This window comes from Notolabrus celidotus, chromosome 3 (assembly GCF_009762535.1).
Source record: "Notolabrus celidotus isolate fNotCel1 chromosome 3, fNotCel1.pri, whole genome shotgun sequence".
In the NCBI taxonomy this organism is placed as follows: Eukaryota; Metazoa; Chordata; class Actinopteri; order Labriformes; family Labridae; genus Notolabrus; species Notolabrus celidotus.
This window is the reverse complement of record NC_048274.1, coordinates 18,995,216-19,022,090: the sequence shown is the minus strand read 5'-3', so window position 1 is coordinate 19,022,090 and position 26,875 is coordinate 18,995,216. Positions and strand designations below refer to the sequence as shown.

Here is a 26,875-nt window from a genome sequence, read left to right as displayed (position 1 = left end):
CCTCCACAAAGACCTCCAACTCCATGGCTTCAAACTTCATTTATCACTTAAGACCACTCTGCTCTCTCAAACTATCCATGGGGACAGCCGATAGCACACGCAAAATCCTCTTAAATTAGGGCGGTCCACACCACTTTTGCATTTGTTATCATTTGCGCACGCAGTCATAGTAGATCACCCGCAACACGCCCAGAAATAGCACGTGCAAAATTATTATTTGCACACGCAAATTAGCGCTCGTTATTTGGGATCTTAGTAGATCAGGCCCTTAGTTTCTTGATTGTGTCTTTAGTTGGCAGCCAAGTAATATCAGGACAATGTAGTGAGTGTCAGGGTCTTCTCTATAGCAAGATCACCTGCACACTATATGTCATCCCTTACTGAAGTAAATGGAGGTGAGCAAAAATTAAAAGACTTATCTAAAATGTGGTTACTGAAAGGAGGCATATAATGAAATCACTCCAGAAGAGTACAATTATCACAAATTGTACTCAAGTAAATGACTGGAACTCTGCGTCCACGTCATTAATGATTTATGTTGACTGGACTTGGATGAACTTTTAGTTTCTTTGACAGCCGTCCTTAATTTGGCAATGCCAGTGAATCACATTTAATTGAAATTTTTTTCCTGACAATGTTCCTGACATTTGAACAAACACACAGTAAGTCTGTCTGTCTCTGTCTGTTTATCACTCTGTCTGTCCATCTGTCTGTCTGTCCATCCACATGTCTCTCTGCTTTGGCAGCAGAGCTCACTTCAGCCACTGGAGGCCGAGAGAGGCAGTGATGCAGTTAATGCTGCAGTGTGTGTGTGTGTGTGTGTGTGTGTGTGTGTGTGTGTGTGGGGGGGGGGGGGGGCTGATCATCCCCAGGCCTGGTTCAGGTAATGTAGCGGAGAGGAGGGTAAGCTGCCCTGACACACGCCTGGATCACAGAGGCTAGCAGGCAGCCGCGGGGCATGGTTTGTATGTGTGTGTGTGTGTGTGTGTGTGTGTGTGTGTGTGTGTATGTGTATGTGTGTGTGTGTCAGTGTGTATCAGTGTGTTGGTGGACATTTCTTTGATTTACCTACATGTCTCTCTGTATGTCGAAGAACACAAAACCTGTCTGTGTACATTTAGTCAAAACTCTAAGAAGACCAGACTTACCAACATTAAAAAATCATTGATATCAAACTCTGCTGGTCGCTTCAAAAAAAAAAAACCCTGAGAACACTGAGCAACAATTCTGACTAGATGACTAGATGACCGAATTTAATTGAATATTTCTGCTCACCTTGACTTGAAGGTAACCTCTTAACTGACTCTGCTTCATCTGACCCTGACTTACTGGTGTCTCAGCATTTGGGAATCACTCATCTGCACCGGTCAGCACTTTCCGCCTCAAAGTATTGAAAGGGTTAAAGAACCAAGAGCCAAGTTTCTCTCTCCACCTACAGACAGCATGTGAGGAACCCAACAGGCTCACTGTCCTCCGAGCACCATTCATCTGTGAGTCTTTAATTAATTGTTGCAATTTATTAACAAAGACAATGTCCTAAAGACCAGGTTCTGAACATTGACCAGATTGTCTCTCTTACACATGCAGCTCACAGCCGGAAACTATCCATCTGGGACATCATCTTTTGAGTTGTGTAGGCTGTCTTGGTGAATTGTGAAATACAAGTTGGGTACTTTATCAAAACAAGAATTATTCTGGGGAATCCACAACATCATCAAAAGAGTGAAGAGCAATAAAAAGGAAAAGTCAGCAACATCACTTTGACATTAGCTCTCTCTCTCTCTCTCTCTCTCTCTCTCTCTCTCTCTCTCTCTCTCTCTCTCTCTCTCTCTCTCTCTCTCTCTCTCTCTCTCTCTCTCTCTCTCTCTATGTTTAAGCAGATAATGTATTCAGACATCTATCTGCTCAATTCATACATGGAGCTGCTGGATGGAGGTGCTGCTTTTACATGCAGTTCCTCTGGGGAATGTCCCAACCAGGGATGTGAATGTATAGTTAACTGAATGATTTAATATCTTCAGAATTACTAATCAGTTAACTATACATTCATATTTTGATTGAAGACCTGAACTGATGGTCCTAATGTGTATAGGCTTTAGCGCAGCCATCTGTCACTAGCTAGGACTGTAGCTCCAGTTAATGGCTAATGCCTTAATGCTACAGTGCTCTTCTACCTGGATGTAAACAAGCACAAATGACAGATGGCAGCTTGACTTGAATGCTGTCTGGCAGTGGTTTGATAAAGAAAATGGAGATAAGGCTTTCACAAAGGCTATGTCTGGTTGCATGTGGCATCTAACCACTTAACCAGCACAGGCATGGGGACGTTAACCTACAAGGTGGACCGAAGGCTGTATTCAGACCTCAAGCAAATTATCCAACACACTCAAATGTTGCCCCCACCTCACAAGAATAATGTTTTCACCAGTGTGCCTCAGTCTCCCCTGTGTAAACTAACTTTTTTCCAAAAGTGATTAACATATAAAATAGCTTAGTAGCAGTTGTTATCAGATTTCTACTTGTGCTTGTTCGGCAAATATGAGGCTACAGCCAGCGTTTTGCAAACTTTGCAGAAAAATTGGAAACAGGGGAAACTGCAGGCCTTACTCTTTCCAACGCTAACAAAGCCTGCCAATAAATTCCTCAAAAGCCCTCTTATTAATAAGTCATACCATGTTGGATGTTGGATGTCTTGTCTCTATGAGGTGGTCCAGCAACTCACAGAATCTAGGCAGTTACTGCACCTGGCCAAGATGAAAGACAGATCCACCAGGTAACTTGCTTTGAAACCAGATCTTGTTTTCACACCTACACTGAATTTTAAACAGCAGCAGTTTGGCTTACATTTAGCAGGATTATTGGAAAAGTTTAAACTGGGCAGTATATTTCCCAAAATGCCAAGTTAAACCAAGCTACACCAGGTACTACACCTTTAACAAGGAGCTGTAAAGAAAATGTAACATGTACATTTAAAAAGAAGAAAAGTTGACTGTATCAAACCAAAAATAACTTGAGGTTTTAAAAACAACTTCAGATAAACAGAATGATACCAAGAAACATCAAGTCTGTCCTGTTTAAAAAAAAACATCTTTGAAATTATCATTAATCAAAAATGTCTCCCCTTCCTGAATTTAATGTCAATCAACATTGTCCCCTGCATCATTTGTCACTTTTCTTGTGTCATTTTACCTCTGTCTTTTTTGTGATTGTATATTTTCAGTTCAAACTCTGCCATGGAGTGTGTCCAAAAATAGAGTCTGTATCATCTGCTCCTTACATAAACACACAGCAGCTGCCAACAGCCACTGTGGATGAGACCCAGAAATACCAAGAATGCAGCACAATGCAGCATTGTCCCTGTTGGTACACACAGAATTAGTTCAGAATTTCTGTATTTCCCAACTTCGGATTCAGATAAGTTGCTCCAATATTTAAAAATCATTGAATGTGCTAGAGGAAATCTGAAATTAAAAATAATAGTGTCAAGTTTCAGTATTCTGGCTGTTCTGGTATTGCATTATCAGAAATACTCTACCAAGTCGAGTAAGTGCATCCCATTAAGTTGTTTTCAACCAAAATACAGAAAAGCTAAAGAATCCATTTCATTACGGTTATCTTTGCATATAGTTTTCGATTTCTACAGTCAGTTGCAGCTTTAAAAAACAGATCTATTGCACTTTCCAGCTGAGAAAAGATGGTGCAGCCAATAAGTCTTTATACAACACGTTTGGCCTGTGAGATAAGAGAGGTGACAGAATGATATACATTTCGTTGTATATCGGCTACACTTACAGCAGCAGGGGTGGAGTAATTTTCTCCCACAACATAAGAAAAGATAACAGGGGAGCGTAATACTTATTACTGACATGCTGAGTGTCTGTTTCTAAAGAAGCATTATTGATTCCCTGCTGACAAAACTCTGTGTGAAAGACACTTCAAAGCCTGCTGGAGAGAATCACAATGTGAGAGATGGACCGGCTGCTTAGCCTGCAGGATGTTTTGTCCAGGAGGTAGGTCGACGATATATTGATCAGGACAACATTTTTTTTTTCTTTTTTCAGTGAGGGTCCATTTTCACATGCACACTCCCGTGCACACATGCAGACAGGCAGAGTATCTTAAATAAAACCACAATTACAGGCACATAAAGAGAGCTGGAGTATATCAGTTGGAGCTGTAAATGCAAGGCAGCCAGTGGACAGACTTGGCAGTGGGCCTTGAAATGCTAGCAAATCAATTGAATGCAGCGCAGACACACACACACACACACACACACACACACACACACACACACACACACACACACACACACACACACACACACACACATAACCACACACACACACACATAACCACACACACACACACACAAACACAATCACATGCACACTCCATCCACATAAAAGAAAAAAAAGAAAAACAGAGTTTTTATTGGATGCCCAGAAACGGTCGGTGATCAAACTCCAACAGCCAAAAGAGCCACAGTGATTTAGTGGAGCGAAAATCCATTATGGCTCCATCCAAAGGTAATGACTTCTTCAGGCCTTCCAGCTGATTCTCCAGAACAAGGGTGGGAGGGGATAACACACACACCAATACACATACACATGCGCACGCACACATAAACACACACACGCACTGAACAAATCAGGCCTTTGTACAGAACAGCGTGAGGTCCAGAAAGATCACACACTGACAACAACCCTCTTTAACCGTTTCAAACCTTCAATCACTCACAGTGACAGTGAGTAGCATCTCTATTGACACTGAACTGAATCACTGTATAGAACCTGCAGTCTACTGTTTCATACCACAAACCAAAAGAAGCATTATCACTGATGTCTCTTGTTTACTACTCATTGTATAAAGTCATGGAGCATTATGGCTAAATCAGGTTTAATTGATAACAATAAAGCTGAGAGTTTTTGTCTTGCACACGCATCCTGCACACGTGACTGCATTTCTGTGATGGCCCAAGTGAAAATGTTTCCATAGTGATGGGCATGAACATGCTAAAATGAATGGGTTTATTGAACGCGCTCACATTTTGATGAAAGGTGAACTGAAGGGCTAAGTTTGCAACTCATGAATGGGAATTTGAGCGTAATTCACTCTGAAGACAGTGAACAATCAGTCACATTCCAGGAGGATCTGAGAGGTATTGAGAGTTGTCAAGAGTTACAGAATGCTGTGTTTTATGGAGTTCAAAGATTAATGGCAATTCAGATTAGCGGTGCTGATGAAACCAGCTCATGTGAACATTTGAAGGATTTTCATGGATGATTCTGGACGGATTCAAACAGGTTAAAAAGTGGTATAGTTTCAGAGAGATGTGACTTTTTGATATTGGAGAATATTTTTTTTTGTGTTCGTATGTTTTTTCCAGTGTTTCTAACCCTTAGCTCTTTTATTTGAGGGGATGTGAAAACAAACTCACCCACATCATCTCTTAAATCTTAGATTCACCCTGTGTATTTGGGTGTTTAGAGTCAGAGCCTTTAGCCAAATATTCAGCCAACAAATCAGTCATACTGTATGTGTGTTTCTAAGTTTCCACAGCTGTGGGTTTTTTCTCCATGTTTATTTTGGATTTTCTCAGATTTTAAACTGAACTATCAACTTCCTAACGAAAAGCTGCAGCTCGCCCACCCATACATCAATTATTTATGCAGAATTATGAACAACTCTCTGCCTTGATAAAATCATAACAGATGTGTTACAAAAATATTCAACCTCTGTATAGCATGCATGACTGATTAAATGAGCTAAATTCAAGGAGCCATTGTTTGAGCAAGGGTGTCAACATTTGTAATTTTGCTGTTAAACAGGCATTTAACATGGGACCAAATGGGGATTAATCGTTTTTTGGAAGCAGCCTCAAGTGGACATTCAAGGAGCTGCAGTTTTGCACTTCCACATTGGCTTCATTTTTCAAAACTGAGTGTTGCTGCTTGGAAAATACTCATATTTACTGGTAAAACCATGTACATTTATACAATGTATGGATGATAACAGCTTTATCTTAAATATGCTTCCCTTTCCTGTTCTGTATCAGTCATTTATAGATGCATTTGTTACCCTCAATGTAGGAGATAAGTAAAAAATAAAAAATAGAACTAATAGACTAAACATCAACCAAAAGCAAGTATAAAGAGTGCTTGAGGACAAAAAATTATCAGGATTAGAAGAGATGCTGACCTGGTGGTATTCTGATGAACAGGCCTGGGATAGAGAGGCTGCATGCTCAGCTCAGTGTGTGATTATGGTGTAATGTCATATGTGTGAGATCAGATGCGATTTTCTATGATGACACATTACAGGCTATTAAAACAGCTGCTGACCTGGCAATAACCCTTACATGGGATATGATTCTAGATACACTTTTCCTAACAAAGAAGGCAAAAGGGGAGGGTCAGGCTTACAATGTTGAGTAAAGGGGATCAGGAAAATGCTCCATGAAGCAAACAACCAGTATTACCAGTTAAATGCTACCAAAGTGTGTGTGTGTGTGTGTGTGTGTGTGTGTGTGTGTGTGTGTGTGTGTGTGTGTGTGTGTGTGTGTGTGTGTGTGTGTGTGTGTGTGTGTGTGTGTGTGTGTGTGTGTGTCATGAGCAACAACGCTCATGCCACCTACAACATGCTGTTTGGTCTCTTGACAGAAATTGCTGAGATGCCCTTGACCACAGCCCACAATCTAAACACATTGTATGAATCATTGAGTGTTGTAGCCGAAGCATGTGGTGCACAGTGAGATAGTCCTTTCAATGCAGTTCTTTAAGAAATTCCCCACAGTGTGCGAGAGCAGTTTGGACGTCGCCATCAAGGAAATAAATTACACTCTTTATCACTCCTGCATGGAGATTATTGAAACTCCATCTGAAGCGCCCTTTACAAAGAGATGACATGAGTGCTGGGATACGCCTGTGAGCATTATAACATGCAAAGCTCTCAAAACAGACAAATGAAACAAAGCATGCTTTTGTTTGATATCAAGTGGAAGAAATAAGTTACTGATGTACAAAAGATTCCTGGGAGACTAAATATCTGTTGTTTTCCTGATTGTGGGTGGACATTATAAATATTAAACTACTGTGTTGTGTGAAAAAAGCAATATCATCCAGTGTTTAAAGGTGGTTTGGAGCAAAGGGAATAAGAATGTGCTAGACGCATCATTAGCAAGCCGCCGGGCAGCCATTAAATCTTATCTAATTCGCACCAACATAAAGGGTCACACTGCCTTTGTGACATGTTGCTTTTATCCCAACCTTTCATTGTCTCATCAGTGTGTGCTGTCTTTGTTGTCTTTGTGTGTGACACACTTTGTTAGCATAGATTAGCTTCATAAGACTTGCCATGACATAACAGACACGCCTGTGAAGCTTCATTAACTATAAAACCAACAGCCAGCTGTGGGTCAATGTTATAATTGCCACCCCCTAAATAATTGCAGCAGACTGGTTTATTTTGATGTTGTTTTTGTTTTTTACTAAGGTAAGTAACAGTCTCTAATCCTGAAAGTAGCTAATTAAGGGTTGGCAGCTGCTAATGCTACTAGCTGTGCTTCTGGTGTGAAAAGTGTCTTAGTGTCTGCTATTGCAATATATATTTGAATGAAAACATTGGACATATGCTAGAAATTGGCAGAAACAAGCAGACTAAATAGAAACAAACAGACACGTGTACATGGAATAAGACAGTAAGCTTGAATCCACACCTCAACCTAAACGCAAACAGGGATGTGTGTTTTGGATACAAAAGCTCACCCACATCAAACCACAAGGGCCTGCCAACTGATAAGAGCTGCATTTTGGTGGGCAAATACTTGATCCTGAACCACGGGACCCCTGAGCATCTATACCGTCCTCCCCTCTATCTGCCCTGCTCTCTGTTTCTAGATCAGAGCTACGAATGCTTTCGCCTTTTCCACAACGCCAACGCTAGAGAGAGCCAAGCAAAAACCTGGAGCTGACACAAAATGAAAGCTCAGCATGCACAAAAGCCATATTAATCCTATTGAGTTCCTCAGCATGATCGACAGCACTGAGTCCACTAATTAATTCAGGATCACTCTACGCAGCAGACACAGTGAATGTATGAGGTGAATGTACAGTGCATAGACCTCGTCTGCATGCACACTGCCCTTTAGTATTGATCTGGCAGCCTGTGTGTATGTGTGATTGTAAATGTATTGCCTTTAGCAGGATTTATCTACAGCAACACAAAACTTCTGTGTCCTGCAACAGATCATTCATCATCCATTACCCTGGGGATTTTTTTCCCCAATTAAGTCCTCTGTGGGAACGACTGCAGCACAGTAAAGGGTTCAAACTCCTACAGTAGCAGCAAATGTACATTTTCTGGTGAACAAAGGTCTTTGAAGAGAAGATTAGTTTGGGGAATGGACTCAATAGCACAATGATGCAACTGGCAGAAAGGCGACAAAAAAAACAAAGCTATCTAACTGCCCGCCTTGTCTGCTCGTCTGACTATCTGTGGAGACTTACCTTTCATACCGAATTTGGAGCGCCGGCCGTATTTGTTGATGAGAACAAATAGGACGAGGAGAAGGACGCAAGCGAAGCCGGCCAAACCCACGGCGATGGAAACCTGAGAGGAAGAAAGAGTTCTGTCAGACTAAGAAGGAAAGTGTTCACATCGTAATCCTTTCCAGATTTCTGATCACCTCAAATACAGCAAATCAGTGTTTAATCTGCTAGATTGTGGGGAAACCTTTCTCATAGATTACAGCTGCTGCCTTGGCTGTGATGTGTTCCAGTTGACAGAAAACTCATCTTTTTATGATCCTTAAATGCAGACAGATTTACACTACCAGCTTAGTTTGGGGGAAACATGACGCTGATTCTTAAAAGTTACAACATGGATGATCATCACCATAGCAACAAATCATTTCTGATTATATAAGTCAAGTTCTGAAACGGGGCTGCACGGTGGTGCAGTGGATAGCACTGGTGCCTCACAGCTAGAAGGTTCCTGGTTTGAATCCCCGGCTGGGCAGGTGCCTTTCTGTGTGGAATTTGCATGTTCTCCCTGTGCATGCGTGGGTTCTCTCCGGGTACTCCGGCTTCCTCCCACAGTCCAAAAACATGCTCACCAGGTTGATTGATCACTCTAAATTGCCCGTAGGTGTGAGTATGTGCGTGAATGGTTGTCTGTTTCTCTGTGTTAGCCCTGTGATGGGTTGGCGACCTGTCCAGGGTGTACCCTGCCCTCCGCCCGAAGCCAGCTGGGATAGACTCCAGCCCCCCGTGACCCCTAATGGGATAAGCAGTGAAGATAATGGATGGATGGATGGAAGTTCTGAAATACAAGGCACTTCAATTGATGGCATAAAGAATCTAGCACTGTTTGCTTTTTGTTATCATCACCTTGAAGATTTAATTTTCTCATCTTTCATGCCGTGTTAAATAATCCAATAAATAGATGTCTTTGGAGGCAATGCAGGAATGCCTTTTTGCCTAATGGCCAACAGGGGGAACGGAACTCAGATTAGATTGATGTTAATAAGAAAATGACTTTAAATTAAAGGCACTCAATGACTTTTCATGTTGTCCTGATTCTGGGGAAACCTGTGGACGCAATGAGTAGTGTTTTTCTTGAAGAGACTGCATTTCCCATGAGCACCATCACCCACTGGTGTAAAGGCACTGCTCTTACAGTGTGCATTTGTTGTGTAAGCAAATTGAAGAATACAGATAGTCTTTTTAATTCCACAAGACAGCTGTTTTGCATGATACAGGGTGATGAGGTGATGTATTGATCTGTAAACCATATTTATCTAAAAACAATACTTCCACAGTTTTTTGTTTTTTTCCAGTTTCAAGCATGAGGACAAAACATTACGTCAAAAGAAGATATCCAAAGAAAATAATGGTTCTTCTCACTGTCAAACTTTACAAGCAAATTTCTACTCTGAGAAATTTCTGGGTGAGTGCAGAATTTAAATCAGCTTTTTTCTTGAGAAATCTGACCCAAACACAGGCACCTACTGTAAATTCAGCATAAAGAAATAACCAATATCGTCCCTGATAATCTTATTTTATGTAGGTGATGAAGAGGCCTCAGTATGAGAGTGAGACTATTTCAAAATCAGAAACTCCTTGCGGTGTGTTTACAGTATTTCTCAATTGCTAAAACACATTTCTTGACATCCACCACGCTTTTCTCAACACTATAAGCACAAAACCCAATTTTCAAACTACATTCACCAAACCTCTGACTCTTCCTGCAAAACCAAACAATGTTGTTAGATCATACCCCAAGAATGAATCTTATCCTACAACAATATACTTTTCCTGCAACTTAAAATGTCTGCAATTCGAAACCTCCCACTCAAAATGTTAGCAGCTTGTTCTCTGAGCAGAGCTACAGTGGAACACCTCACAAGTGTTTAAAGCACACAGAATCTCGTGTTACATAACATCTTGAAACAGCAGCACTCACGGTTTGAAAGTTCTACCATGGTCCACATCATTAGTGTCCAAACATACAATTTTGAACAATGACTGTAACGTGTTTGTTGTATCGTTGTCTTTGTGCATCAGCACTATAAATTAACACACAGTGCAAAGTGCTACAAGGGTCCTCTGACAGATAAGACCCACTTTAGATTTGTGTTACTGCACACAGCAGCTCTGTGTCGAGTCCACAGGCAACATCTTTAGCAGCTGTTTCATCAACATCATTAAGGAGAAAACTCACCCCAAATGTGTCTTCATCTGGTCGGCCTACATCTTCATTTGACGGCGTCGAAGGACCTGTAACACAAAAACACAAAGTAGGCATCAGCAGCTGTAATGAGAATAAATCTTTAACGGCCGTGGTTTACTTCCACACTTATTTACAGTCGATGTCTTCACAAAGTCAAACAGCCTTATTATTTTGAGATAGCTTTCAGCTAAAGGAATAATTCCAGGCTTTCCTCATTCATATTTTCCTCCTTTTAAAATAACTCTTCAATAAGAGTGCTCTTATTATTTTTCTGACAAATGAATGAATGTTTAATCTCTCAACTTGTCCTCTTTCGAGGAAGTGCATTGATGTGAGAAGGAGGAACCTTGCCTAACCTTGGGGGTTTAGACAATGTTGATGAACAATACATTTTTTATGTCTAAAGTTAGAGACCTGCACAGCCTTGAATGCACACTGGAGCCTGTCACCTGTCTCAATGTTAATAAAAAAAGCTGGAATTTGCTTTCAGCCAGATTCAAGTTTAAGATGAAAGCTACAGAGAGAAAAAATTGAATAGTTACACAGATGCATGCTCAAGCTTGTACATAGAAAAAGACACAGACTCAAACAGCTGTTTTTAAGACTAAACATAAATAGGAGAATAAATATTGAAAAGAAGCTTAAAAAAAGCCAAGAGCACCAAATGTTAACTTAGATTAAATCAAATCAGCTGGGAAAAAGGCATCAACATAACTCAGACTTGACATCTTCAGCTGAACAACTGGACTCAATTTTTTAGACAAAAGTGGAGCCTGCTGGACTCAGGTCAGGAAGCAGACCCCTGAGGTCACATCAGGACTTGTGTTTACAATGCTTTTTCTGATACATATATATATATATGAAAACGCAGGCAGTGCACTGAAGAGTGCTGGGATGAAGCACTTGTGCAGAGAGAGAAAATAAATACGGCACATGGGTTTTGTTTTTATGACAACAATATCTTGACAGCCGCCTTTATATAATAAGTTTTATCTTACCCGTTTGCGTTTTATCCAACCTATTTGTTACTTTATTCTATTTGTTTGATGCTATTTTGAATTGAGCATCCAGAGAATGCAGCCCTTTTACTTTGTATGATGACCCTGATGTGTTGTTGGAGGATGTGTGCAAAAAATAATCTGTCGAGGGTGAAAATCATCGCCTCCTCCAAAAGCTGTTGTTAGACGGAGCTGTTTCTGGATGATCTGCTCGTGCAAATGCATCTTTGTTGCTATTTCATGACAAATTCTGTCAGAATAGAAACACACAGCCAGGACAAGATTCTTCTCCATTCTCTTGGCTACCAGGGTATTGAGTCCCACTCCGCATGATTGGTTGCCTGAAAAAAACTATGGTGACAACACCGGCGCCTATCTAAAAGTTCGCAAATTTTCAACATAAGGCACTCAGAGCATCCACTTGAAGACAACAGATTTCTTTAATAAAGATACTTTGTAGACACAGACCATTAATATCTGAAAATGAGCATGAAACCCATGCCTTAATTTTTCAATTTCTACTTGCCATGACTTCATTGTCTAGATTTTAGCAAACAGCAGAGATGTGAGGAGTGCACAGGGAAGATGACTGAGACAGAGTCCTGAAACGAAATGAGCTGGTGAGAGGGAAACTCCAGTCTGAGGCCTCCAGCCAGGACATCAGAGAGTAATTGTGGGCAAATTAATGGCCACATGGTAGACTGGCTGCCACTGGCTTAGACACACACAGTGCATTTGATGTGTGTGTGTGTGTGTGTGTGTGTGTGTGTGTGTGTGTGTGTGTGTGTGTGTGTGTGTGTGTGTGTGTGTGTGTGTGTGTGTGTGTGTGTGTGTGCCCTAGCGGCATCTCTCTCTTTTCTCCTCCCTCTGCCCTCCTCTCTCCTCTGCAGCATTAGTATCAGTCAGCCTGTCACTCTGCCTTCTCCACCTGAACTCCCTCACGCCGTCGCTATAATGTTTCACACTCCCATCAACTAAACACCTCACCTCACCTGCCTCGCTCCCAGCAGCTGTGTGAGTGTGCGTGTATGTGCCGTTGCCTGCCTAATGCAGCTCACCACACAGCTCGCCTCCATCCATCTCCGTCCCTGGCCGTGCCGCAGCTTTATAATCCATGGCTGATTAGAAAGAATGGCCTAATATGGAGATGGAAGAAGACTCAGATGAAGGTCAGAGATCAGACCAGCCTACTTTGTTTAAGCCGTCAGCTGTGAGGCTGCCACAACAGCCTGGGGCCAAACCACACATCACACACAGGAGATTTAATGTGTGAGCCGGCCAGAGCATCATTCCAGCAATATGACTGCACTCCCCGCCTCACACACGCTCACGCATCACTAGCTTAAGGGGTGGGAACTTGTTTGTTTAGACTGTGGCTCATTAGATGGGGGTTAGATAAGAAGTAGGGTTATGCACACTGAATTTCAGATACAATTTCCTTTAAATAGAGTTACTACAACCTGAGGTGCACAGACGAGTAAAATGCTACCAGCTTGGTTGCCCAATCGCTTACAAGAGCAACTGTCACTTCATGTTAAATGTTTGTCTGCTTTAAATTTCTATGAATATGCACTCAGAAAGTATGATTGGAGTTATTTTAAGAGCAACACTCCCAAAACTGAGGGGCTAATTCACTGAGAATGGATTGTGACTGCTACTAGCAGCAAATATTGTGCCTCAGTTGCTCCCACTCTCTGCTCTATCCCAAGGCCTGAATCACAATTGCACTAATGATATTTCAGTGCAAAAAAACACCCCAAAAGTTTTATTTGCTCTTATTTTGTTTCTAATTAACCGTCAGCATCTCCACTCACTGCTGAACTGAGCTGTGCTGTGTGCTCTCATCCTGACGGAGCTCAGATCTGTGCACAGACTTAGACGATGAGCTGGATGGTGAGAGGACACTTAACAAATCTGAGTATTGTGAAGTCAATATAGGAAGACTTTATATCAATCAATCAATCAATCAATCAATCAATCTTTATTTGTATAGCGCCAAATCACAACAAACGTTATCTCAGGACACTTTTACAAACATAGGAGGTCTAGACCACTCTATGTCAATAATATATACAGATCCATTACTTTTATCATGATCATCCAGGGCTGGTTTGTTGTCATGATCAGTGGAAAGTCTGAGTGTGACGCCACATAATGTGGTGCAGTTCTCACCTACTCTCAAAAGGTGGTAAAAATGTCACTACAACTAAACAATGAGTTTAATTTTCCTTGAAAAAGGGCAAATAGTGCCCCTAAAAAATGCACGATTGCTTATTTGAAAAAATATATAAACAACACTAGTGCACAAAGATGCTATTTGCTCTTCAGTACAGCTTAAGGATCTTTTACCCTTTGTGTTTACTTTGCAAATTAGAGGATGTCTTTTTGGAGTATTTGCACCATAATATGCAAAAACCATGCAACCCTGTACAGAATCAGGCCGTTAGTTTTTAGTAACTGATTCAGCTGAGTGTCTACCTGCTGAACAAAAGCTGAAATCGTTATCATTTTAAGCAACCTAGCTAACTTGCTCAACAACAGAAGAAAGCCAGACTTACTTTAAAGCCAGTGACCACTACCTACTTCAGCATTTTGTTGAGTCAAGCATTAAATTTAAGGGAAAAAAGCTCTGATTGTGACCAGAACATCCACTGAGTTAGCTTGATGTATGCAGCTGGACATTGATACTAGATTTGCAGAGTTTTTGCTAACATTAGCTGTCTTTCTCTTGGCTGTAACCAGGAATTTCTTATTCAATCAACCCCAGCTTAACACTACTTATGCAGTCTGATTGGTTAGGCTCCCTTAGTTAATGTATAAAGCCTGTCTTTCTTAGCCAATTATGTAACCTAGGCAGCCAAAAAGATTCATAATAGAACACAAGAGCAGTTGGGTGTTTCATTTCCCCACTATACATCTGTCATTTTAGACTTGCACCATATCATGATATCAATATTGTCAGGATAAAGACCAAATAAAGAGTTTTTTTTCAATATTAAAGCACACTGAACAAACAAAACAATATTTAAATGTTTTCTGACATGCTGTGATTTTTCAGTGTGTCCAGCAGAGCACCTCTGGCTCTGTAGTTTCTCAGCACTGTCTGCAGCACATGGAACAGATTATCAAAGATGAGCAGAAGGTAGTCTGAACTTCAAAAGGCTGGAAATGGATTATAGTGTACCATATTCTTCAATGACTACTTTGTTAAGAGGGAAGTCTTCTGAGACCATTTGCAAAGTCATAACTGGGAAGTTCCATTTTTATTTCAGTTAAATAACTCACCATAAGGCCAACGATAACAGTATCCTGAGATTTCACCTTCTTGCACAATGATATTATCAAACTCAGAAATCGGTCAGACTATTGGTCAGTCTTTTTCCCAAACCCTTTCCGTTTGTTGATTTTGCTTCCAAAAGGGGACTAAATTTGCAACAGCTGTAGCAATAATAAATGTGATGGGAGCTTTAAAAAATAGACGACCAATGCATCATAGCCAAGCTGCTTCACCAACTAGCATGAGTAAATCGAGGTTTGACAGGAAACCACTATGGCGTTATCTGAGTCATCAAATCCCCCCCCAAAAAAGACATGGCAGAAAGTTTTCAATTAAATGTAGCAAAATAATAGCAAGTGAGTGTCTGCGGCAAAGTCCTACAACAAGGACATCTATAAGGGACAGGATATTCTGAAGTATAAACCCGACGACCAAACAAGAAGAAAACAAAACAGGTTTCTGACTCGGAGGTGGCTGATGAAATAATGCTGCATTCTCTCTCTCTGAACATCTTGTGATGCCCTTTAGCCAGACATATGGCATGAACACAGCATTATGTATGACTGCTTTGTCTCCCAAAGCCTTGCTGGATTAATATTACCGTCAGGGTCCAGAAAACTGATCAGCATTGCTTACAGCTTTTAACAAACTACAACACAAAGTAAACAAATTTCTCCATGATGTTACATCTGTGTTTGTGTGTGCATTACGACTCCAAACAAACAAAGAGTAAAAGACATAACGTAAATGAGGGGGAAATAGCAGGGTAACACGTGAACTTTAAAACACTCACCTAGTTCCACTATATCTGCAAAAGAGAAGACAAAGAAAGTCACGCTATGTCAATAAATTGACACAAGGGATCAACCTTGGAATATTGACCATGGGGAGAAATTTGCCAGTCTTTGTGGGTTTATTTCCCCCTTCCTGTGAACTCAGTATGAACCGCAAGTGAACAATCTACTGGACTGAACTGTGGATGAACTCTGGCTGTGATCCAGCCAGCAGGGATAGGCTCCACAACCTGCACTCTGTGAAGGGAGATTTTAATAAAAACTAAGAGCTCCCAATAGTTTTTCCACCTGGAACAGAACCTGTAATTCCCCCAACAGGTAGTTTAAACAAGATATTCAACTAGTTGAAGACTTGTTTCAATCCTAATGTTCATCCCTAAGAAGTGGGCCATATAGCTCTTTTGGGATTCAGGGAGTAACTTGGCAGGATTCTTTATTTTCTACTATGCCTTTTCTTCCTATCAAAATTCAGAAGAAGAAAGAAAGTTCAGGCTGTAAAAGTGTGTTAACAACTCCTGCATAAATGCCATTTTACCCACGAGTATCCTCTTGATTTCGTTTATGGCGTCATCAGTGTTGTCAGCTGCAACCGCGTGCACTGCAAAAAATAGCACCCTGTCAGAAATCATCCACTCACCCTCGTCATCCAGACCCGGGGCCATGAGGAAGTGACCATACACTGTTTTTGTAACTGTTCCAAGAGAGTTGCTGGCCTCCAGAGTGTAGTTTCCGTTGTTGATGTGTGTTGGGTTCTGGAATGTGAGACAGCCCTCCAGGTAGTCCTGGTAGAAGTCCATCTCAGTGCGAACATACTCGTTTTGGACAATCTCCTTCTGCTTGTGGAACCAGCGCAGCTTGGGATGAGGGTAACCACGGACCGTGAATTCAATGCAGGTGTCGTGGCGCTGCTCCGGCTCAGCCAGTCTCAGGATGACTGGAGGAACTGCAATGAAAAAAAAGAAGAGACCTTATCACTTAAAAGTAAGCTAATTTGTGTTTTAGTTCAAGTTGTTGTCAGCTCTGAAGTTTGCCACTGTACCAGATTGAGCCGGTGAATTCAAACCTTTATCTATTTGTTGACACCCTGCTGAAGAATGTAAGAATGATAAAGATTTTTAACCTGAATCTGCTCTATTCAGTGTTTTACCAATCCTTTGCTTTGAGTGGAAAGCCCTGAGGATAATTACACTCCTGGAAACAATCATGTGAGCAATGCACATTGAAGGAATTCAAACAATCATGTGAGCAATGCACATTGAAGGAATTCAAACCTAAAATCAGCATCGACAAATCAGCAGGCAGTAGACGAGACAGATAAGATTTACTTCAATGTCCCCTTAGGGAAATTTGTTGGGGACTCTGTCCAGCAAGCACACAATACAAATCACTCACACTCCATGGTAATCCATGAACAACAGCAGCATGGCAATGTAACAGTTAAACAATACATAAACCAACTCACAGTCCCCACTGACCCTCTGTGCACACTAAACCAAGTTAGATCAATCAATCAATCAATCAATCAACACACATTTCAAAGTTTAAGGTACAGCGTGTAAAATTTTGAATATTTAGTGACATCTAATGTGTTCTAGATTGAAACACTCCTTTGCTTTCCCTGTGCATGCTGTTCCCTTATGCATGCTAAGTGATTCTCCATTTGGCATATGAACGATCAATGATTAAAAATTACGCACAACCACTCAATCCTTCTTCTTTGTCGCCCAACTAGTGCATTTTTGGCGGCGACTCACCTAAGTCATAAACACGTATGGCCCTACATAGTTTGTTTGTGCAGTACTGCGGTAAGAAACATGGTGGTACAAGATGGTGGCGTCCGTTTAAGATGACTGGCTCTTTATGTAGACATGAAAGGCTTATTCTAAGTTAACAAACACAAAAGGATTTTCATTTTCAGGTGATGGTACAATGATTTAAACATACATGATATTGTATTCCATTTTCACCAAGTCTGCTAAATACTACACACTGTGCCTTTAAATGGCCTTTCCAGTGCTTTACCTTTTCTAGCCACATGGTCTGTTTGTTTTTACCTCTGTTAATAATCCATCTCTTTGAAAAAACATGTAGAAAAATAAACACTGAAGGATCTTTTGGAGACTCATTTTGTAGTTTACAGCTGTTAACTTTGTCGCTGCATTATCCTGTCTAAAATGATGCAGTTGAAAAAACAAAGTGCAAAAATTCAGGTGACAAAATGTTATACACCTCACTATCTTCTTGACTATTATAATGAATCACAGACTTTAAGGTCAGTCCTCATAGTAGGTAGAGTAACACCGCATTCACAGCATGAGTAGAAGTTTGCCTTACTCCTGTGCTAAAATGTCTGTATTACAAAGACCACCGCTGTTTACATTTGTTCTGGACAACATGACATTTAGGAGGCAGGTCTGTTGCCTGGAAGTGACAATGAGCCTTTTACTGCGTGTTATGTATTGCAGCAGAAAATGGGAGGATGAGGCGAACCAACAGACACAGGGATTCCTCTCATTTGAAATAGACAGAGGAATCTCCTCGACATAAACCAGAGCAGAGAATCTCTTCCCTGACATGCAGAAACACACCTCTGAATCCACAATGCCGCCAAGCTGAGAGGCAATTTATCACTTTAATACCATCAGATACATTTCATAAACAATTCATCCACTGATTTGTCTTTGCAATAAGCCACTCTTGCAGCTACATCATCAAAAGAAAATATTTGGCAGAGGGTAATACCTGGCAGTCTCTCTCTATGTCTGTTCTACATACCAGCAGCCCCCCTACCAAACCTACCCGCCCACCTCCACCGCTCACTCACTCACACACAAATGCTCATAATGCACCACTGATTCCTCTCTTTCTAGTGCTCAGTGAAAGCTGCTTCTATAAGCACGAGTGAGCACTCCTGCAAATATAGCTTGATCATGGTTGCATAAGTGTGTTTATGTTGACATTCAAACTGTTCTGCAGATGCCCCCAATGAATCAGTACCAGCAGCTTTGAGCACTCTGTTAATTAATAGTACTTTTACATTAATCAAAAAACAGCATGTATGTTCAAAGTCCTTTATTTTCTTAATAATTATTAAAAGTATAATGACAATAACAGGCTTCAGATGGGGAATTCATATTGTCAGATGAAAGCCTTATTGGGCGTAGGTAAGAGGGTTCTTGACAGGCCTTTATTTTCTATTGCTTAGACCCACAGTGCTTTGTGTTTTGTACTCTACAGTACTGCCAGAACAGTACACAGTCAGGCTTTATAGTCACTAAGCTGTCTTCCCAGGGTCCCTATATTAATATAAACTGTGATTGAAATATAGCCAGCAATGCATGATGTCCAACTCAGGGGTCAGATGGTTAATTTTCTCAAAGCAAAAAGTCACTACTTGAAAATACTCCAGTTCTTTTGTTGGGACAATACATTTTCACCCTTAATGCCCCTGTAGGAAAGAAGGATTGGTAAGCTTTCCCTGAGATACTTGGCATTTCTGACCTTCTGTCGGCCATCCTGGTTTTGGGACATTTCAGGTACATTTACAACAGGTGGTCATTGAATGGCAGTGTATGGGATGGCTTTCTAATGGCCACAGAAGTCAGTGATGATAAATCAATCCAAGGAAACCCTTGTATTTTGTAAGAAAATGCTTTTCAATACTGTCCACTGTAGTCACCACGATGCATGAGAGGGTTAAGGTACGACTACAAATGAGCTTAGGTTGTTACAATTTGTCCTTTTAGGTCTGTACTGTTGCTATGTCAGGTGATTATATGTGCAAGTTTTTAGGTTGTTTTCAACCTAGTGACTCACACTGAAGTACATTTTTTGAGTTATACATGGAAGTTTTCAGACCAGGTTCTTTGCCAACATGGCCTGCCTAGGTAGTTGTTCACCACTGGTCAAACAGTAGGCTGATTGGAAAGTAACAGTTCAGTAAGAATATTTAATGGCAAAGAAGCTTAGATAAGTCATTAAGGCAACATTGAACTTCTGAACTCTAACTTTCTGAAACCTAAACCTACTTCATTTAGTGACAGGCCAAACACATAGACTTTAGATAGAAGCTTTCACTGTAAATATGTCTCTTTTTTTCTGTCTTTCTAGAGAAATGGTTAGAAAATGTGTATGGATGTTTGGAAAGTTTAAAAATACTTTTACTGAGGTGCCATGATGCTATTTTCCAACCAAAACCAAGTTTGAAAATTCAGCAATGAACATATGGGTTATCTTTAAAAGACAGTGATAAAATGTCATTAGTTGATTTATAAGTAATTTTCACATTCATTGAAAATAAAAGTAGCTTTCAATTACAGCCCTGGCTGATATAGCAGTGACTGAGGGTGTGCTGGTGGATCGCTTATGTCTTTAAACCAAATAATCATCCTCGAAGGAGACCAAAAAAAGCATTTATTAGTGTTTGAAAGCTGTCATTTCATAAATTGCCTTGGTGATATTGTTCCTGCTAGACAATAGTAACAATAAAGTCATTCAATTGAACTAAAGGCTAAGGCATGCGTATGTGTGAGTGTGTTGGTGTGGGGGCGTGTGCCGAGCTGTGATTGTGAGTGCAGGAAGAAAGAGAAAAGATAAAGATGAGAGAAACAGAGAAAGGAGGAAGAATGGGCATGAAGTGAAGGCGCTACAAAGCTGTTCAGCCTAAAGGAAAAAGAGAGAGGGAGAAAAAGAGAGGAAGAAACAAAATTCTCTTGTTGATGGACAGTTAGGGGCCGATCCATTTTCCCCTCAGCGTGGCTGTCAGCCCAGTCTCAGTCAATACAATACAAATCAGTACAGCACTCTATACTGGTCTTTAACAACACGGTGTCCTCGTGGAGCTCATGCAGATGGCAAGCTTTGATAACTACAAGGCTTTGATCAGGGAGAATACAAAGCTAGTTGTTCTGTGTTATCTGGTGGTAACACTGGTGGCATATTAGAAATGCCATGTTTCAGCTAGACTACAGATAGGACATCACGGCTGCAGGTGACAGGAGAGGCAACATGTGGCAGATATACCCTCATATTCCCACAGAGATATAACTATGAGCTGTGATTAAAATATCAACCTGGGGGGTGCAGCATAGAGAAACTGTTGCAGATAAAACTCTGTTGATTGATCAGTTCTTCCACTGCACTTGATCTTCAATAACTTCAACAAAACACTCAGGGGCAAATTCACTGAGAGTAGATTGTGGCCGCAAATAGCACCAAGTGTTGCGGATCAATTGTTTCCACTATCTGCTAAGTCACAAAGCATATCTTGCAAAAGTGCCCAAAAGTTTTGCAGTTCTGTGCAGTTTGCCCTTGTTTTGTGTCTGTTGAGGATATGAGCTGTAAGCATCTTCACCCTCTGCGCGACTGAGCTGTGTTTATGTGCTCTCGTCTGGATGTCCACATACTATATGAGGAGCTGAATAGGGAAAGGAACGCATTAGCCAATTTATCGTGAAGCTTATTCATGACAGATGTGTTATAAATGTTACTATTTATGGGGCGGCAGTAGCTCAGTCCATAGGGACTTGGCTTGGGAACCGAAGGGTCGCCGAGTCCCAGAATGGACGAAGTTTGGCAAGTGGACTGGTGGCTGGAGAGGTGCTGGTTCACCTGCCTGGGCACTGCCAATGTGCCCTTGAGCAAGGCACCCAACCCCAAACTGCTCGGGGTGCGCTGGTTGACGGCAGTATCCTCACTCTGACATCTCTCCCTAAGCATGTTCACTGCATGTGTGTGCATTTGTATGTATATACCAAAAAAAAAAACTGTATGTGTAGCATGTCCAAAATAGCATGAGTGGAAAAAATTGAATTTCCCCCCTGGGCATCAATAAAGTACCTTTCTTCGTTCTTCTTCTTCTTCTTTATAGCATAGCTTCCTCACTGAAGCAAGCCAGCAAGACCCAAATAAAAAAACACTCATTCTGTCTGTAGCTGCCCAGACATCTCCACAAATGTTGACAGTGTGCTCATATGTGCAGAGATTGAGTCTCTGATGGCCTCAGTCTGATTTGACCACTGATTAAAATGATATTAATGTTATAGTTTGCCTGTGAATACATGCCTGCAGTGACTGACTTCATCATATGTTTGCTTAAAGAAGACAGAACTTTCAGAGTTCATCCCTACTCCCATCATTTGGAGTCTTGAGCCTGTGGCCTTTGTTTACACAATAAAATTTACCACAGAGCCTCAGGGAGAAATAATCACCTTACTGCCTAATTAACTACTACTAATTAAAGTTACAGGATAGTTTGAACTTTGTGAAGTGGAGCTGTTTGAGGTAGTTAGTAAGTTTATTGCCCATAGTAGATGGCCTTCAGCTCTGACCCTGTTTGGAGAAGCTGGTCGGAGTTTCGACAGGGATGCTCAGCTGTGTACTGCTACGGATTGAATTTAAGACAAACTTATTTCAGTGAATAAGTCCATGAGAAGAAATATAGAAACTGTAAACAAAGCGCCAAAGAAAAAAATCAGGCGGCAGTAAAGGGAAAAAAATGTATTCAGAATATAGAGTACACTTTACTGACATCTACTTTTACAGGTTGGACTTATTTTGCTTCAGTCTCCTACACAGAAAAAGTGTGTATCTTTAAAAAAAAAAAATCCTTTGTAATTTAATTCAAGAAAGTTAAACTTTCATGTGCATTTATTGCATGTAAATTGAAATATGTCAAGCTTTTTTGTTTTAATTTAGATGATTATGGCTTATAGCTCAAACTTTTGCAAGTCAGAAATCCAATGTCTCAAATGTTCAGAATACTTCCTCAGATCATCCAAAAGAGGATTAAAAAAAAAGGTCTTACTTCTCAAAAGTACGTTCATTTATTCACACAATGTTTGGGATGTGGCTCTTTTTTCGAAATTACTCAGCCTGTTGCACTGCTGAGGTGCGATGAAGCCAAGGTTACTTTGACAGTGGCCTCCAGCTGGTCTGTATTATTGGGTCGGTAATGGTTTCTCATCATCTTCTTTATACACTATATATCCCATAGATTCTCTTTGTGGCTGAAGTAAGGCCAGTTGGCTGACCAATAGAACACAGTCGTATCAAGGTCAGAAAACCATTGGCACTGTGGGCAGGTACTAAGTCCTGCTGGAGAAGGAAATTGGCCTCTCCATAAACCTTGTCTGCAAATGGAAGCATGAACGGCTCTGAAATCTCCTTCTCGACGACTGCGTTGACTTTGGGTTTGATAAGACACATTCGCCCAACCACAGCAGATGACACCACAGACTGTGGTAACTCCACACTGGACTTCAAACACCTTGGATTCTGAGCCTCTCCCCTCTTCCTCCATACTCTATAGAACCTTGGTTGACAAATTGAATGTAAAATGTAATTACATTGAAAAGAGGACTTTGGACTATTGAGCAAAAGTTCAGTCCTTTTTCTCCTTAGGCCATTTCTGACGTTGTCCTTCAGGAGTAGCTTGATATTAGAAATGCAATAGTTAAAGCCCTCTTCCTGAAGACGTCTGTCTGTGGTGGCTCTTGATGCACTGACACCAGCCTCAGTCCACTCTGCATGAAAGCTCTCCAAAGATCGACTTTTCTTAGAATCCTCTCAAGGCTGTTACTTGTGCACCTTTTCGTAGCACACTTACCCAGTCAGTTGCCACGAATATTCAATACAGCACTCTATGAACAGGCAGCCTGTTCAGCAATAACTCTATGTGACTCCCCCTCCTTGTGGAGGTAGTCGATGATCGTTTTCTGGATGACTGTCTTCTCCATGATTATGGTTGTGTTTACTGAACTAGACCAAGAGATACACTGTATTTATCTGTTTGAATAGTGATTTACTCAAACTCAAAATTAAATATTCTAATTTCTTTAACAGTAAGCCATAACTATCAGAATAAAAATCAAAGAAATCCTTGGAACATTTCATTGTACATGTAAAGAATCCAGAATATAACACATTTTTGCTTTCTTAAATAACGGATGGAATAAATTTAACTTATTTGAAGAAATTCTATTTTTTTTAAGCTGCACCTGCAAATAACTTAACTTCTGTTACTTAAACCTCCATCTACTGTTGGTAAAACAGTGGCTATACAGAAGACTCTTGTTCAACCCCATTAAACAAGAGAGGACGTATGTTTTATATAAACCAAGTATCTCAGGGAAAGGAACGACATCAGGTGTTCTAAACAGACTTGCATGTTCTGCCTATAGGACTAAGGAAAAACACATGCTAAGTTATGTGTGTCCACGATGCTGTAGAGCTGCTATTGTTTGAGCCAGCAGCAGGACAAAGGCTCTGCAGAATTTGCACTGTGGTTAATTACAGTCCCTCTAAAAAATGGGAAACTCATCTTTGAATGCAGAGAATGTTACTTGACGGCTGGTAATTTCCCTGTCAATCAGATTACGCCCTAATCAGAGAAGCAGTTTGAGCTATTTTATGACATTTCCAGAGACAATAGGCTGCACAGGGGAGGAAATGTAATTACCATCAGAGCATGTGGTGAAAAATTAATAAGTTAATTTGCAGCACCAGCAGAGAGTGTCAACAGAAAGAGAAAATGCCTGGAGATGTACATCCATAGTGTCCATGTGGAGGAAGCCCTGAAGACAAGATGTTGCAAAGTCAATCTGTCATTCCTACGTAGTCCTTAGCAGCTCTGCTCCAGTAGGGAGTGTTTGAATTGGTGACAAATCTCCCCCTGTCCTGCAGCGTGATGCATTGCAAACAGCCACAATAGATTGTGCTCTACAACAGCAAGCTCGCTTCAAAGAGAAAAATGTCAGGCACCTTTGATAAATTTTAGCTGTGAATATAGTCTGTCCCAAATCTTCTCAGGGCTAATCCACAGGGCCAACTTATGTAAGAGCTGACATACATGCTGTAATTCTCAGTCTGGATATTAGAGGCACATTGTGACTGTTACCAAATCATTGCTCTATCATTGCTGGAGGTTATGTTCTTTTTCCTTGTCGTTTTCCTCTCAGATCCAGGCTAAGCCTTCATGTGGGCTGGAGGGTTTATTCTTGCTAATTGGCTACATCAATTCCACTTGGTTTGTGACTCTGCAACACCTCATTGCATTCTAAATGTACCTGCATAATTTGCCTGTTCTGCTTGATAAAGGAGGGTTTTTTTCTTGTTGTGAATTATTCTCTTAGACTGTCACTGTCATTAATACAAGATGTATTTCAGCTCCCAACATAAGTCCATCAAAGCTGCCATGAGAGACAGAAGAAAAACCACCACAGACTGTTCCTGGCGGCAAGTGTCCGTACTGTACCAGCTACATGCTAAAAAAAGATTTGATTTCTTGCCTTACTCTATCAGACTCTCCTCTCAGTTACATTTTGTTAAGTCAAAACATGAGTCAGTCAACAGACTTCAGCGAACAGTGTCTCTACCAAGTCTCCACGCAGTGTATGTTTCAATCATGATGTAATGAAAACCTCATGTATGGACTAAAATGATTTGAGGTGATCCCACGAGAATGTACCTAATAAATCATGTGCTTTGCATTCATTGAATCTGCAATCGTTTTGTTTAGTTTGGTCATGCCCTGACGCTTTACTGTAATGCTTTTTTCCTCTGCAGTTCTCTTATTTCACCCTTAGTAAGATGTTTATTTAAATCAAAGTGTGCAATCATCCAGCTCAAGTTCCATTATTTCCTGTGCGATAGCTGTTAGTAGTGGAGGTGGTGGTATTGGTGCAGTGTGTATTTAATTCCATTACCCTATAACTCTTCCACTGCTCTGACTGTTGAGCTGCTGTAACAACTGAATTTTCCCAGTGGGGGATCAATCAAGTTCATCTTATTTCACCCCTTATGTTATCTAAACAAAAAGCTCTGAAAAATTGATTTTTAGAATAATAACAATCTGTATTATATTAAGTTCATTAACAATGAACAAAACATACTGATTCTGAATGTAAAGGGTCATGGCTTTGATTACATAGTAAACAAAAAGGAGCTAATATATCCCTTAAAGGTGTCAATACAAATTGAAATGCTGATTCTGAGTTTTTTCAGAAGCATTTAATGTAAAACTGTCCTCAGTCTGCAGATAAGAAAGACAATCAGGGCCCTATTCCAAGCCCATATATTTGCTAATACAAATAACGGCTGTATGAATCTAAATAATGGTGACAGAGCTGGCACCGTTTTTCACACATTATTACCTCTGGCTGGTGTTTACTCTTCACTATGTCCAGTCAAATTCAGCAGTCAGCACTGTCTGTAAAACAGAGCTGACTGCTTACTATCTGGACCTGCTTGTCTCTGAACAAATAGTTACTGCAGCTGTTCGACATTGATGTATGCCTCACAACATAATTGACTGGCAGACGCCTCACAATGAAGCTGTCAACAGCACGAATGTCACTTTGTCGCACTGAGGTGACACCACCATTTTTAAACTGCGTTGTCCCTTAGTGCTTGGGATGAAGTTTTGTATCAGCCTGTATTACACTCCAACAGTTGTGATCCCTTGATGACTTGATTAGCTACCATCTGAGTGGTCGACAAAATGTTTTCATTGCAGCCAATCAGGGTAGATTGACAGGTGCCTTCAACAACGGAGAAACATTCCCCCCTCATGAGCTTAATGTCAGAGTTTTCATGAAACATGAGTAATAAGATCTCATATTGAATAAACACCACTCCTGATGAATATTCCTGTGATGGCGTGGAGGATGGAGGCTGTGAGTCAGTGCAGATGTTCATGCTAAATTCAACACTTTGCTAGTCTTCACTGACCCTGCATTAATGTTAAATAAACAACATGACACATGAGCCTAGTCACACTTGCCTCATGGCTCTCTCTACTTGAAAGAGTATTGGTTTGTCATTTCACCTCTTTGATGTAGCCTGAAATAAATGACTTTTTCTCTTGCACCATCACAGCGATGATACATTTTATGAGAACATAGTGATATTTATTCTTCGCAACTAATGGATGGATTAATTTAGCACAGATATTCAGTCTTTAAAAACTGAAAAACCATTGCACTTCCTGCCATTATCAGGACCAAGCTGTAGGCTACATCTGTCCAATACTAATTGAATAATTCTAGTTCTATAAAGTACCATTATGACACCAATCAGCA

The 26,875-nt window shown here is 40.7% G+C and overlaps 1 protein-coding gene across 1 annotated transcript in view; it reads right to left on the bottom strand.

Moving 5' to 3' along the window:
• ntrk3b (neurotrophic tyrosine kinase, receptor, type 3b) overlaps positions 1-26,875 on the bottom strand; it is a 257,195-nt gene that overhangs the window by 106,361 nt on the left and 123,959 nt on the right. Inside the window, exons 8-11 of the mRNA XM_034679541.1 lie at positions 16,435-16,740; positions 15,797-15,811; positions 10,720-10,775; positions 8,505-8,607 (exon numbers count right to left, since the gene is read on the bottom strand). Of these exons, the coding sequence (XP_034535432.1) occupies positions 8,505-8,607; positions 10,720-10,775; positions 15,797-15,811; positions 16,435-16,740 (480 nt within the window). The remainder of the gene's footprint in view (positions 1-8,504; positions 8,608-10,719; positions 10,776-15,796; positions 15,812-16,434; positions 16,741-26,875) is intronic.